Genomic DNA, 13,502 nt, shown 5'->3' with positions numbered 1-13,502 from the left:
CAATCTTCATCTCTATCCTCAACCACTTACCCATTGTCTTCTCCATCTCCCTCTTTTATATGTTGATAGATACATTCAAGTAGAGGTTAGATAAATTCATGGACAGTGAGGTTAGGTGGGGTTAGGTTTACAGGAGCTGCCTTGTTTAGACCTACCGGCCTCTTGCAGACTCCTATATTTCTCATACAGGTCTGCTCTGTCACATTACTAACCCAGTAGTGGCAGGGATCATGTTTCTTAATGGTCCCTCTAAGCGAGAAAAATGAGAAAAAATCACCCCTTACACAAACCATTTCATAATATATATCAAAGCATTTATGATCAGATTATGTATCATCTATTTTTGGGGGTTTATATCATGGCACAAAATTGGCCCGTCGCTGCTACACGGTAAAGCCACAATTTTGGCCCGTCGCTGCTACCGGGTTGATAAAACATGATACCTAACAACTATAACACTCCCATGGTCCCCACTGCCATGATCACTACCACCCCCACACTTCCATACAACTACAATGAGTTAGGTGAAAGTCCTGAAGCTTGGTATGACTTGCAGAGGTGAAAAAAGTTAGGGATAAAGTGTGTCAAAATGATGATTGGTTTTGTAGTATAGAAGGAATGGGAAAGAGAAAGAGGGCAGAAAAGATTTGTATGGACACAGTAGGGAAGGTGTAAGGGATTCTGCAGTCTTAATTGAACTGCTTTTAGGTCTGTTTAATGGTCTGTATAGCATTCCTTACGAACTATAATGGCTGTTGAAGGATATTACCATCTTTCTGTAAAACTTAAGGGATGGCTGACAAGTACATGATTCTGTGCTATTGCGATTTATTTTTCTTATAAAATTTCCGTGCATACACTCAGCTGCGAATGAGGCTTTAAATATTAACAACGGGTGGATACAGTATTGGATTAGGAGGTATTTGTTGAGCTTATACTTCTGCTGGTTCTAAATTTCCTACTCTTCTCTCTATTTCATCTTTCAACAGCTGCACAAGTTTGGAAAGTTTCGTTTAGTTGGTGCAACATCTGTGGTCATATGCCAGAGAGAGACAGAAGGGGAAGGAAGTATAGGAGAAGGGAACAGACCCCAGGAGACAGGACACAACCCCCGATTAATACCTGGTACCCATTCACTGCTGGGTGGACAGGGGCGTAGGGTATCGGAAAAGCCGCCCAAATTTTTCCACTCCGCCCGGGAATCGAACCCAGGCTCTCTCGAAACAGCTGCACAAACACTCGCTAATTCCATACTTATATATGACACACATGTAGTAAGAATTATAATACAAGGCATCACCCGTATGACCTCTATGCAACTGATTCATCCACCATTCCGCCTCTTCTTTCGCCATCTCTTTATCAATGTATGCAACTCATCCACTATTCCACCTCTCCACCCTCTATCAATATCCACCTACCCTTCTGTTACTCGTGCTTTGCTATTTTCCGAAGTATATATGTATTGTCGACATTTTTGATCCACATCCACCTATGCAACTCATCCACCACACCTCTATCTACATCCACCTACCCTTCCGTTACTTGTGTTTTGCCATTTTCCGAAGTATATACGTACTGTCGACATTATTGATCCACATCCTTCAACTCCACATCCACCATTCCTCCACCTCACCACTCTCTATCTACATCCACCTAACCTTCTCCCGTTACGTGTATTTTCCGAAGTACACTTTGTCGATGTTCTTGATCCACTTGTGGCACCCGATCATGTTGTTCTGGACGATGTACTTGAAGGTGTAGCGGTTGAGGTTCTCGCGCTCCAGCCTCTCCTCCTCCTCTCGCCGCGCCACCAGCATCTCGTGACTCACAGCGTCGGCGGGGAACGGCAGCTTCTCGGCGAGCATCTTCAGGATCGGCTTAACCTGCGTAAGGATGGTAGGAATGTTCTCTCTCTCTCTCTTTTTTTTCTTTTTTTTTACTGCAGAGGAGTCAGTTCAAGGGCATATAAAAAAAGGAAACAAATGTGAAAAAAAGCTCGCTTCTCACTGCTCCAAAAAAGAGTTAGAGGTAGTGTTGTTATGTTACTATGCTCAACCCCTTGACTTGCGGATTTCCTACAAGAAGACATCACCAAGCTACAGGGATGGAACAAAAAGTGGCTGCTACAATTCAATGAAGAAAAATGTAAAGTCCTGCATCTTGGGATGGGATATCCTGCATACCAATACCACATGGGAAACACTCCACTATCCACCACAGAGGCAGAGAAAGACCTGGGAGTATATGTGTTACCAGGCTACCAGTGAAAGCCTAATCATTGCCAATCGCATCCACTTTGACTCCCCCATTTCCCTTCTTCTCTCCTTCCTCCTCCAGTCTCCCTCCTCTTTTCCCTTCCTCCTCCCACATCCCTCCCCCACTACACCCTCGCCCTTCTTTCTTCCCTCCTCTCTTCCTTTACTCCTCCTCCCTAACTCCCAAGGGAAGACTAGATATACATAACCTTGACGAATAAGAAAACTAGAAAATTACCTAATGACATAGAAAACGGGAAGATAAAGCCTTGTACGTCCTTCCTACCATCATTCCACAACTCACCTCCTCAAATGTGCACTTCCCGCCAACCTCAATGATGACCCGCTCGGCCTTGATGGGCGTGGTGTAGTGGTCGATGGAGCCCTTGCCGCCCCCCATGCGCTTGCCCTGGCCCTTCTTGGTGATGGGTTTCCAGGGCGCGTCGATCCTCCATATGGCGAACATCTTGCTAATGTCGATCTTCCTTGCGATGGTCATACGGATCATCTCCATGTGCCCGTGGCGAAGCATCCCCCCTCGACGAGCCTGGGGGGTTGACAGGAGGGAATGAATATATGAATGTGTGTTTTAGCATACATTTCAAAAGGCATGCAACAGAATATATTTAAGTGATTTCTTAATACCTGCCTTGGAGATCAATTCTTACCTATGTGAAATCTGATTCTTGTAGGCGACCCCTTCACCCATTACATTGACCAGAAGGGTAATTACTTCCTACAGAATATATATAAAAGAATTCTTAATACCTGCCTTGGAGATCAATTCTTACCTATGTGAAATCTGATTCTATAGGCAACCTCTTCACATACTGCATTGACCAGAGGGGTAATTACTTCCTACTACAAATCTTGTTAATAAAACATGATACCTTTCTACTATAACACTCCCACATTCCCCACCACCATGATCACTACCAACACAGCACTTCCATACACCTACAATGATGCCGTACTGCTGGAGCAACAGGTCGCGGTGAATCTCCTCCTCCCCGCGGATCAGGTCAAGCCTCTTGGTCATCTTGATAGGCCGCGCGGTGCCCAAGAACTGAGGAACCTTCATCTGAAACTTCAGCTTCTGCCGGTCCTTGGGGACCTCGATATCTGGGGGGGGATGGCAGTGTGAGTTTTTATTTTTTATTTTATTATTATTATTATTTTTTTTATTTTTTATATTAGAGGAAACAGCTCAAGGGCAAAAAGATAATGGAAACAATAATGAAAAAAAGCTCACTACTCACTGTTCCCACAAAGGAGTTAAGAGTAAAAAATAACACATGATTGCCAGAATAAAAAAATCATTAACCCATCCGCTGCGACTGGCACGGATTCCGCCTCCACTGGTAGCCTGGTAACATATACTCCCACGTCTTTCTCTGCCTCTGTGGTGGATAGTGGAGTGTTTGACTGTGTTTCCCATGTGGTATTGGTATGCTGGGTATCCTCTCCTAAGGTGCATGGCTTTACATTTTTCTTCCTTGAATTGTAGCAGCCACTTTTTGTTCCATTCCTGTAGCTTGGTGAAGTCTTCTTGTAGGAAATCCGCAGTCAAGAGGTTAACGGCTTCACTGATCGGAACACCAGACAGCAGAACCTTCTACCAATATACCCTAAAAATCACTCCACTAATGCCCTTATTGTTCTATTGAGTCTATTTCCAGTATCCTATTCAATCTCTTTATATGTAGGTGCACAAACAAGCTATTTCTCTTTTGCATCTGAATAGGAATTACTCTAAGTTAGAATCATATATTTATAGTACTTTATGCTTAAACGACAACATATTAATTTCAGTATTTCTCGCAACCCTTGAAAACTAACTACATATCAATACATTTTCGCTTAATATTTATAATCTGAGCTATTGGGTACATATTTTAAGCTTCATTACTTTACGCTTCATTTTCCTTTGTTGCCCTTGAGCTGCTTCCTTTCCTGTATAAAAAAAAAACTGCACTCATTATTTTATACTCTATTATCTATAGTCCCCGTTCACACTCACGGTCGTAGTTGGGTGGCATGGGGAAGTTCTGATAGCCGGCCCTCTGCGTCCATGCTGTGGCTGAGGAAGAGAGAGAAATGCTGTGTTGAGTGTTGACTTGTCCCCACTAATGCATGTGTTTTGTTGTTCCATTCTACCCCTCTTGGTCATGATGTTACTGTCTACCTGTTCAGTGGTCATGATATCACTTTACTTCTTTATAGGTCATGATATTGCTCTGTCTACTTCTTTATAGGTCATGATATATCACTCTCTCTATACCTGTTTGTTACTCATTATGTCACTGTTACTGTTCCTGTCTACCAATTTGTCAAGGTATCTCAATTACTGTCCCTTTCTACCTTTGTTGGTCATGATGTCACACTCTCTACCTCTTAATTGAATATGATGTCACTCTCTCTATACCTGTTTGTTACTCATGATGTCACTCTCAAGGTATCACTATTACTCTCCCAATCTACTCTTGTTGGTCATAATGTCAGTTCAACATACAGCAAAACGGACTTATTTTTCACTTTTGCGATTGATCTAAATTCCAAATAAGAGTAGCAATAAAGAGAAATGAGGCTAAATAACTATTGATTTTATTTCCTTCTACATTTGCTGCATTTCAATTCAGTGACCAAACAGTAAATGAACACTGGGTATTGATAAACAAAAACACTATTGCAATTAAGGCAACTCATGACCTTTCAACTCAACATAATATAGCAGACATACTAATACTAATCTATCTCAAGAATGGCCTACAATCACTGCACTAAACCCAACACAAAAACTGGGGTACTATACAAAAAATAGAGTATGATTTAAAACACCTGATATATACACATTCCACCAGATTTATTAACAATATATACATTAGACATTATCAACATTCTCAAATTTTCTTCCTTCAAATCTAACTGGTCCTCGGCATATTAATTACATCACAATCGCTCTTAAGTCTCACCTCCCACACCAGAGAGGATGGATAAAGACTCAGAGGAAGGAATAGAAGATAAATTACACAAAATAAATATAAAACAAATCTTGAGGTAAAGTCAATCACTGTATAATCACACATACACATACACACAAACACATGCATACAAACTTCAATCAATACAGTCACACACACACACACACACATATAAAGACTCCAGCTTCAAAACCCTCAAATCTTGCATAAGGGAAATGTGCGCAATACGGTAAGACAAAATAAATAAAAAATCAACATGGTGCATAATTCCAGGCTATATAAAAAAGAATAAATAAATAAAATTGATCTTATGACTCGGATGTCTTCTGAAGCTGCTCAATGTGTAGGCGCAGGAGCTGGTCTGCCGCATCCCCCGGGGCCACCACACCCTCCATGGCCCTGACCTCGGCTTCCCGTATCCGCTCCCTCATCCCCGGCGTGTCCATGAAGACCGACACTAAACTCTCCTTGAGGTGCGTCCAGAGCCAGGCCCGCCGCTGGGTTTTCCGGCGGCCCACAAACTCCCCGCTCTCCTCCATCGTCTTCCTGTACTCCAGCATCAACTCCCACAGCTCCGGGATGCCCTCGAGTGTTAAAGAGGAGATGCGCTTCACCGGCGTCCTCCAGTTCTTGCTTTTAGGGCGGATGAACTTCAAGGCGGAGATGTACTCGTATTGCATCCGCCGGGACGCAGGAATCAGGTCCCCATCGCTCTTGTTCACCACTATAAGGTCGCTCATCTCCATGATCCCGCGCTTCAGCCCCTGCAGCTCGTCGCCGCCCCCCGGAGGGATGAGCAGCGTGAACAGGTCCACCATGTCCACCACCGAGAACTCGCTCTGTCCGACTCCAATGGTTTCCACGATGATGATGTTGTAGCCGGCTGCCTCACACAGCACGATGGCCTCATTAGTGGACCGTGTCACCCCCCCAAGGTGGCCGCGGGAAGGTGATGGACGGATGTATGCATTGTCATCCCTGGTCAGCTCCGGCATCCGTGTCTTGTCCCCGAGGAGTGAGCCGCCGGTGGTGACGGAGGACGGGTCGACGGCCAGCACCGCCACCCTGTGACCCTTGGCCGTCAGGAACTTTCCAAAGCTCTCTATGTAGGTTGACTTCCCTGCACCAGGTGGCCCAGACAACCCTATCCGGAAGCTGAGAGTCTGTGGGCCCTTGGTGGCGTAGTGGTCGTTAGCGTCTTGGAGGACTCTGGTGAGCAGTTGTTTTGCCTGAAGCTTCTTCTTTGGGTGTGAGGTCTCAACCAGTGTGATGGCCTCAGCCAGGCTGGACCTTTGGCCGGCCCGCAGTCCCTTGAGCAGGCGCTGCACCACTGGGTCCAGGTGGCACCCTGCAGAACAGCATGGGTTTAGTCCTCTCTCAGCAGCGGCAATGCCAGGCCTCTGCCACTCTTGCCAGCCATGGCGTGACAGACATGAAGAATAATTCCACATTTCTTGACTGACTTGACTTGACTGAATCAATACCTGCCTGCCATGTCTCAATTTATATATCCTTTCACAAAACACTTTCAGGCACCACATATTGATACCTCTGTCTATGGATCTTTTAGCTTGTAAAGTGAAACAGAAAAGGCAGCTTATCATAAAATATGAACTAGACTGCTTTATTTCATTGGTACAATAGACCTTACAAGATAGGTCGAATTAGATTCATTGACCAGTGTCCTCCACACAGGCTGCCTGCCTACCCAGTGCACTGTGCACTTCTTGGTGAAGCAGCCTTGTCAGGTGAGCACACCAGGGATGTTGTGATATAATCATTATATACTTTATGACTATTTCTGGGTTCATATTTCTTTCACCTCTCTATTGTCTATTTGTGTTTAAACAATTGTGGAAATAGCAATAAAATGTTGTGCAAAAGACTTGTCATATTAGATGTTACTAGAAATAAATCACGTCAGAAGAGCACCGAACCCTCACTCCTCCACTGACCTTGTGTTACTGAGGCAATACCACTCACACTCGTCCCCAGACATCTATTGTTCACCCGCGTTGGCCCCTCACACATTGCACTTGTTTGTGCATGTTACTACTCAAAGAGCACAAGCACAGCCACAGCTTTTTGTACGGCTGTAGTTATTACCGAATGGGGTAATTACCTCAAGCACAAATTAATAAATGCTGATTGGCTTAATTAATATTAACCTCATGCTTGTGTGTCTGACGCCTAGCTTAAGGTTACCTCCGCGTGGGATGCCGCCCCGCCCGCTCAGGGATGCTGCATCTCCGTGCCAACCCCGACACACACACACACACACACACACCTCGTGCTCGTGTCTCACCCCTCACCGCCACCACTGTATTCACGTCACTCACCCTCACCTCCCACACACTAACTAATCCCCTCGCCGCCGCTGGGAAATACCTGTCACCTGGTCGTAGCGGCGGTCATTAGCACACCCAATAAATATCCCGCCCGGTTCCCATGCTTTACTCACCTCCCACGCCCGCTTGACACATGCCCCTCGTCCTCAGCAACGCTCGGGTCATCTGTCTTGGTAGTATTAACGCCATTGTGCTGCTAGGGTGTCTGTGGGCCGGTAATTAAGGCGTTATATAAAGATTTTTCCCTACCGCCTCGCAGCCTCCGCCATCACCGGCCCGGCTGGTCACGTGACATAAACAAACATGGACGACTTTGGCTTCATTGTTTTTTACGGGTTCAAAGTGTTGTTTGGTCATTGTGTGGCTTAGATATATCTCTCCTATTTATTGTAAGCCTTATTTGAGTATTTTATGCGTACTCACAATTGGAGGTTTTGGTAAGAGAGTAGGTTTCGTCTCTCTCTCTCTCTCTCTCTCTCTCTCTCTCTTTAATATCATCTATATTTCTCTAGTATCTCCTCTTTATTGATCTTCTTATGTTGGTATTGTTGTCTATCTATCTACTTACCTCTCTATCTATCTGTTTTCTTCATACTTAACTTTATCGTCTTCATATTTTTTGTCTAACAGTATATTTCCTCCACTCTGTCTGTCTTCCTCTATTCGGTGTTTCTTAACCTGGGTTTGGCGAGCCAGTCTCAGGGGTTCGGCGAAGACCCTCCCAAAAGACATTGCAATTTTACAGTTGAATTCGAAGCAAATTTTCTTTCATATTTCTATGAATTAAAATGGAATCCATTCTTTGTATTATCCAAAATTAAAATACTCTTGAACTTTGAAGCAATTTTTCTTCCACTTGTTTTTTTCCTTCATACTTGAGGAGTTCGGCTAATGTGCAGAAGTTTTCGTTAGGGTTCGGCGCCTCCGAAAAGGTTAAGAACCACTGCCCTATATATTTGTCTTAATTAACTATCTATCCATCTATCTCGTATCTCTATCTATCTATCCATCTATCTATCTATCTATCAAACTTCTGAGTAGGATACATAACAAACAAATCCATTATTTTTCCATTCACTTTTATTTTAGTTTTCTTTACATTCATTTATGCTAAAAAAAGGAGGTTTTCTACAATAAAATACAGGTTATTCTATACACTGTACACGGGGTGGGGGCGGGGGCGGGGGAGGGGGGGGGGTTCAAGGGGGCTTTACCAATAGACTGCTAACTATTGGTAAGGGAAGGGGGGGGTGGGCATATATATCAGGGGGCTGTTACTGTCTGTCTGTCTGTCTGTCTGTCTATCTCTGTCTGTCTCTGTCTGTCTGTCTATGTGTCTGTCTATCGGTCTGTCTGTCTCATGTGGGAAACTGTGTGTGATTTTGGTATATCTGTTCTCGTGTGTGTGTGTGTGTGTGTGTGTGTGTGTGTGTGTGTGTGTGTGTGTGTGTGTGTGTGTACGTTGACGGCAGTATATATGGGGAGTAGGGAGGAAGGGGGAGGGAGGGGGGGAGGGAGTTTACAGACTAACTCCAAAAAAATAATGATAATAATAATAATAATAATAATAATAATAATAATAATAATAATAATAATAAAAGGAGACCTGAGAGAAGAGTCGTGGATCCTAAATAAGTTACAGACCATATTCGACCACATACAAAAATATAAGGTATGAAAACATCTGAGACATGATAGTGTGTACGTGTGTGTGTGTGTGTGTGTGTGTGTGTGTGTGTGTGTGTGTGTGTGTGTGTGTGTGTGTGTTTGATTTCCTTCACTCCTCACAAGGGCACAACAAGGAATCGAAACCTCTATAGTCACGTGATAGGGGGATCCAACCCTCTTCCCGTACCCTTATCAACAGTTCGTGAGGCGAGGGAACACTTGAGGTACTTTTTCCATCTTCACTTTTACTAGTTTCTTCTTCTTCCTTTATTCACCGTCACTTTCCATGTCTTCCTTTTTTTCCCTTATTTACGAGTCACGGCACACACGCCACGGTCCAGCAAAGTCCGGCCCTCAGCCTTACTTGTGGACTTGGGGGACTTACTTTTCGGGCTGTCTATGGGCCGGGACTTTCGAGTATTTTGCTTCCTTTCACTTCACAGGTACGTCTTTGAACACCTTCGCCAATACTGACCATCTGAACGAAAGTTAAACCCAACGCGCGCAATGCTGCTTCGTTACGAGTTCTGTCTCACTCACACTCATTATCAAACGTTTGTGGCTCCTGTTACGAACGTTTTTCAAGGCCAGGGAGGAGTTACATCGGGTTGTCATGAGTGTTTGTCCCATTCACAGCGCGGAAGCCTTGGAAAACTACCGCCAGGCTCAGGAAACCACCCATGGGAACCCCGACAACTCCTGCCTTTTGAGATAGTTAGCCTTCGAGGAGTATGTGTCGCGGCGGTACTGAGGTGAGGTGCCAACACAGAGTCATAATATAAAAAAAAAGTGAGGTACGTGCGCTGACAGTGGTGGTTGGTGGTGCGCTCCGTCCGCGTCAGACACCAGCCAGCCAGGCGACACCAGCTGCACTGAGAATGGTCGCTGCTAATACTGTTACGACGTGTACTACCATCGACGCTGCCTCCTCTTCGGCTTCCTCTTCGTCGCCTCCTCTCCCTCCTTTCGTCTTCCTCCTCCATGTGAGTTGAAGGTCTGTGGAGCTCTCCTCGCTGCCCCGCCGAAATGTGAAGGTCAGCTACATGGTTCTTGGGCCGGAGAGCTGTCACCATTGTCTCTTTTCGGGGGAATTAGGAGGACGAGGGAGGCTGGGGAGGGGCGTGGCGTTCAGGAGGGCGTGATGTATCCTGCAGGAGCCTCAGGAATAGGCGTCATGTCCCTGAAGGTGGCGCCGCCGGCTGACGTAGGGGCGCAGGGAGCCGAGGCGTTGACTTTGTGTGCCACGGGCTTCCGCTGGGCCCCGGCAGCTGCGAGGCGACGCGCGGCACACCTGCGGAGGAGAAACACGGGTTAGGGACGCGTGAAACTGGAGGAGTGCCACGCAGACAGCACGGCCGAGTGACAAGGGGCGACACTCTTTCCCCCTCCCCCACACCACCCCGCCCTACCTCCCCACAGCTGGCAGGGTGTGGGGCGGGGTGGAGACATTCAGCCCCCGCCGGCCCACACATCACAACTTTTGCATTTCCCTCAACATCAATTAAGGCGAACATCAAAGCAAGTCTCCCGCCAGCCTCCGCCGCCGCCCTGAGATGGAGTGGCCGCCGCCGCACGAGTTTGTGAATTGGCTGCGGCGAGGGCGGCGCCGCGTGACACTCAACGGCGGCACTCAAAAAAATGGGCCGAGGCGAGCGGGGGGTGCCGGGGTGGGGAAGGTGACAAGGCGGGAGGCTGAAGGAAGGAAGAGAAATGAAGGAAGGGCGGGCGGGCAGGGAGGTCGGGCCACACCATGAAACAACTCACAATACGCAACGGGTTATAATAAGAACACGGTGGCGGCGGCGCAGGCCACACTGAGCCCTACGGCGGGGCGCGGCACGGCGGCCGAGGCCCCTGCCCCTCCCTGGCCCCCGCCCCTGCCCCCGCCTTTACAAATAGTACGGGCGGGCAGGCGACCCTCGCTCTTACGCCACCGCCGGGCGGCGCGGCTTGCGTCCCTCTGGCGGCGCGCGGCGCCCCGCGTCGAGATAGCAGAAAACCGCGACTCGAGACATTCCCCAGATAACGCTCCGGCGGGTTATCTTCCCGTCCTTCTCCCCCGGGGGTCTCGCCCCCTCCTGCGGCGCCGCGGGGGCCGCCTCCCCAACGTAGGTGTAGGGGGGCGGGGCGGGCCCGTGGTGCAGACCCAGGTAAGCCGCGGCCAGGTGCGGCGCGGCGCGGCGCGGGGCGGGGCGGCGCTGGGGCTGGAATGGCGGGGCGCGGGCGGGGGTTGCGTCCTTGTGGCGCCCCGCGCAGCGCGCTGGATTGAGACATCAACGTCAGGCCAGGTAAACACCCCCGACCCCGCTACACCGACCCGCCCCCCGCACGACCCCTCAGGGGCCTCCCACCCTCCAGGGCCCCTCCGCCCCATGAAGGATACGCTGTCCCCCTCCTCCTCCCCTACCCACAGCGGAGGGAGGGGAAGAGGGGGGGCGGGGGGGTGCATGGGTGGTGTAGCGGGGTGCCGGCATGCGGTCATTGTGTATGGAGAAGTTGTACGCCAGGCTGGAGGGCAGGGGGGGAGGGCAGCCACACACACACACACACACACACACACACACACACACACACACACACACACACACACACAGGTAGCACTCGTAACCACTTCCCCCAAAAGTCAACCCCATCTGAATACGTTCCTGCGCCTCTCGCCCCAACCCTCGCCCCTCCGCCTTGCCTTCCTCCTCCTCCTCTCGCCCTTCCCGCCCTTGTCCTGCCAGCGTCGCGGACACTCAGCAGGGCAGGTGACTCAGGAGACCTCAGCACACCAACTGTCCACTTATGAGCACAGGTAAGGCAGCTATGAGGTGATACAGGTAGACCTAACGCAACAGTCATCACCAGGTCATCACAAGTTTCAAGTTTCATTCTCTCTTGGTGTTTCAGTCATATTCATCACTTCTTTCAAATGACTTCCATCTTCTGACTTCTCAATCTATCCTTCCTTCCTTTCTTTATTCCTTCCTTCCTTCCTCCTTCATTCATTCTCTCTTGGTGTTTCGGTCATACATTCATCACTTATTTCCACTGACTTCCATCTTCTTTCTCCTTCCTTCCTTCCTTTCTTTCTTCCTTCCTTCCTTCCTTTATTCATTCATTCTTTCTTACTCTTCGATCACACTTTCATCATTTCTTTCCACTGACTTCCATCTCCTTCTTTCCTTCCTTCCTCCTTCCTTCATTCTCTTCCCGTTTCGATCTTACATTCACCACTGACTTCTCCCTCCTCCTTTCTTTCTTTCCTTCCTTCCTTTCGACATCCACCACTCGACTTTCACCACCACAAGATATCACCATCACCACCATCACCATCGTCACCATTCCTACCTCTCCCTACCTCCACATCACCACAAGTCACACCATACCCACGTGAGCATACCACTAACATACCTCCATTCTCCTCTCTCTCTTTCTCATTCCTCTCTCACATCTATCATTTTGCTCTCACATACTCCTCCTTCCCTACATGTTGTCCCCTTTGCAATTCTCCCCTCATACAGTCACCCCAGGAACCAAGAAATAACCTCCCCTTTCAATCCCTCTCATCCTTCTCCCTCAGTCACCCCTTCCCCTCTCTTTCAGCCTCTTAAAACCCCTTTCTATCTACTTCCTACTTCCCCTCCCTAACCTAACCTAACACTCCCCCTCTCTCTATTACCACCTCCCTTTCTCTCTCCTTTCTCCCTCCCTCCCCAACCTAACACTCCCCCATTCTCTCTCTCCCTTACTATTACCTCCCTTTCCCTCCGTAACCTCACTCCCTCCCTTACAACCTCTTCCCTCACTGCCACCTCCCTTTCCCTCTCCCTTTCCTCACATTCACAAAGCCACACATATCCCAAACTTCTCCCTTCTCTCCCTCCCTCAGTACCATCTCCCTTTCCTTCCCCCTTCCCCTTTCCCTCCTCCCTTACTTAACCTGGCCCTCCTCTTCTCTCCCCCTCATCCCCAACCTAACCTAACCCCCTCCCCCTCCCCTCCCAACCCCCCCGGCCGCCCCAGGGAGACACAACAAGTACTGTCGACTCTTATTTAACAACAAAACACTTCGAGGCTCCTCACGTCCTCACAGCGCCTCGCCCTCATTGTTTTAGCGGCGGCCTCGTCACCTCCTCGACTGGGGTGGGGGGGTGGGTGGGGGTGGGGGTTGGAGGGGTTGAGGATCCTGGGAATTATCTTATTTAGCACGGGTGTGGTAATGACTGGGGAGGGAGGGGGAGGGGGAGGTGGGGTGTGAGGGG

General features: G+C 48.2%; 2 protein-coding genes across 3 annotated transcripts in view; both read right to left on the bottom strand.

The window, feature by feature from the left end:
- Positions 1-811: 811 nt before the first annotated feature.
- On the bottom strand, positions 812-7,876 carry LOC127003493 (methylmalonic aciduria type A homolog, mitochondrial-like). Of its 2 annotated transcripts, XM_050870249.1 has the most exons (5): positions 7,701-7,874; positions 4,279-4,338; positions 3,220-3,380; positions 2,563-2,805; positions 812-1,886 (listed from the first exon to the last, which is right to left on the bottom strand). In XM_050870249.1, the coding sequence occupies exons 1-5, from the start codon at positions 7,774-7,776 to the stop codon at positions 1,671-1,673; spliced, it is 756 nt and encodes a 251-aa protein (XP_050726206.1). In that variant the 5' UTR covers positions 7,777-7,874; the 3' UTR covers positions 812-1,670. The 2 variants fall into 2 exon arrangements, with proteins under 2 accessions (XP_050726206.1, XP_050726205.1); XM_050870248.1 differs by lacking the exons at positions 812-1,886; positions 2,563-2,805; positions 3,220-3,380; positions 4,279-4,338 and adding an exon at positions 5,103-6,587 and having other exon boundaries at positions 7,701-7,876.
- Positions 7,877-8,661: 785 nt separating this feature from the next.
- LOC127003491 (protein patched-like) overlaps positions 8,662-13,502 on the bottom strand; it is a 96,445-nt gene continuing 91,604 nt past the window's right edge. Inside the window, exon 19 of the mRNA XM_050870246.1 lies at positions 8,662-10,546. The gene's annotated coding sequence lies outside the window, so the exon portion shown is untranslated. The remainder of the gene's footprint in view (positions 10,547-13,502) is intronic.

This window comes from Eriocheir sinensis, chromosome 25, assembly GCF_024679095.1.
Source record: "Eriocheir sinensis breed Jianghai 21 chromosome 25, ASM2467909v1, whole genome shotgun sequence".
NCBI classification, from domain to species: domain Eukaryota; kingdom Metazoa; phylum Arthropoda; class Malacostraca; order Decapoda; family Varunidae; genus Eriocheir; species Eriocheir sinensis.
The sequence above is the reverse complement of the archived record's forward strand: the minus strand, read 5'-3'. Positions and strand labels throughout refer to the sequence as shown.

Excerpts from the sequence above, each read along its gene's own strand:
- LOC127003493 (XM_050870248.1), bottom strand. The coding sequence starts at position 7,776 with ATGGCGTTAATACTACCAAGACAGATGACCCGAGCGTTGCTGAGGACG. Across the intron at positions 6,588-7,700 it reads GTGTCAAGCGGGCGTGGGAG|GGTGCCACCTGGACCCAGTG; the intron begins GTGAGTAAAGCA and ends GCTGTTCTGCAG.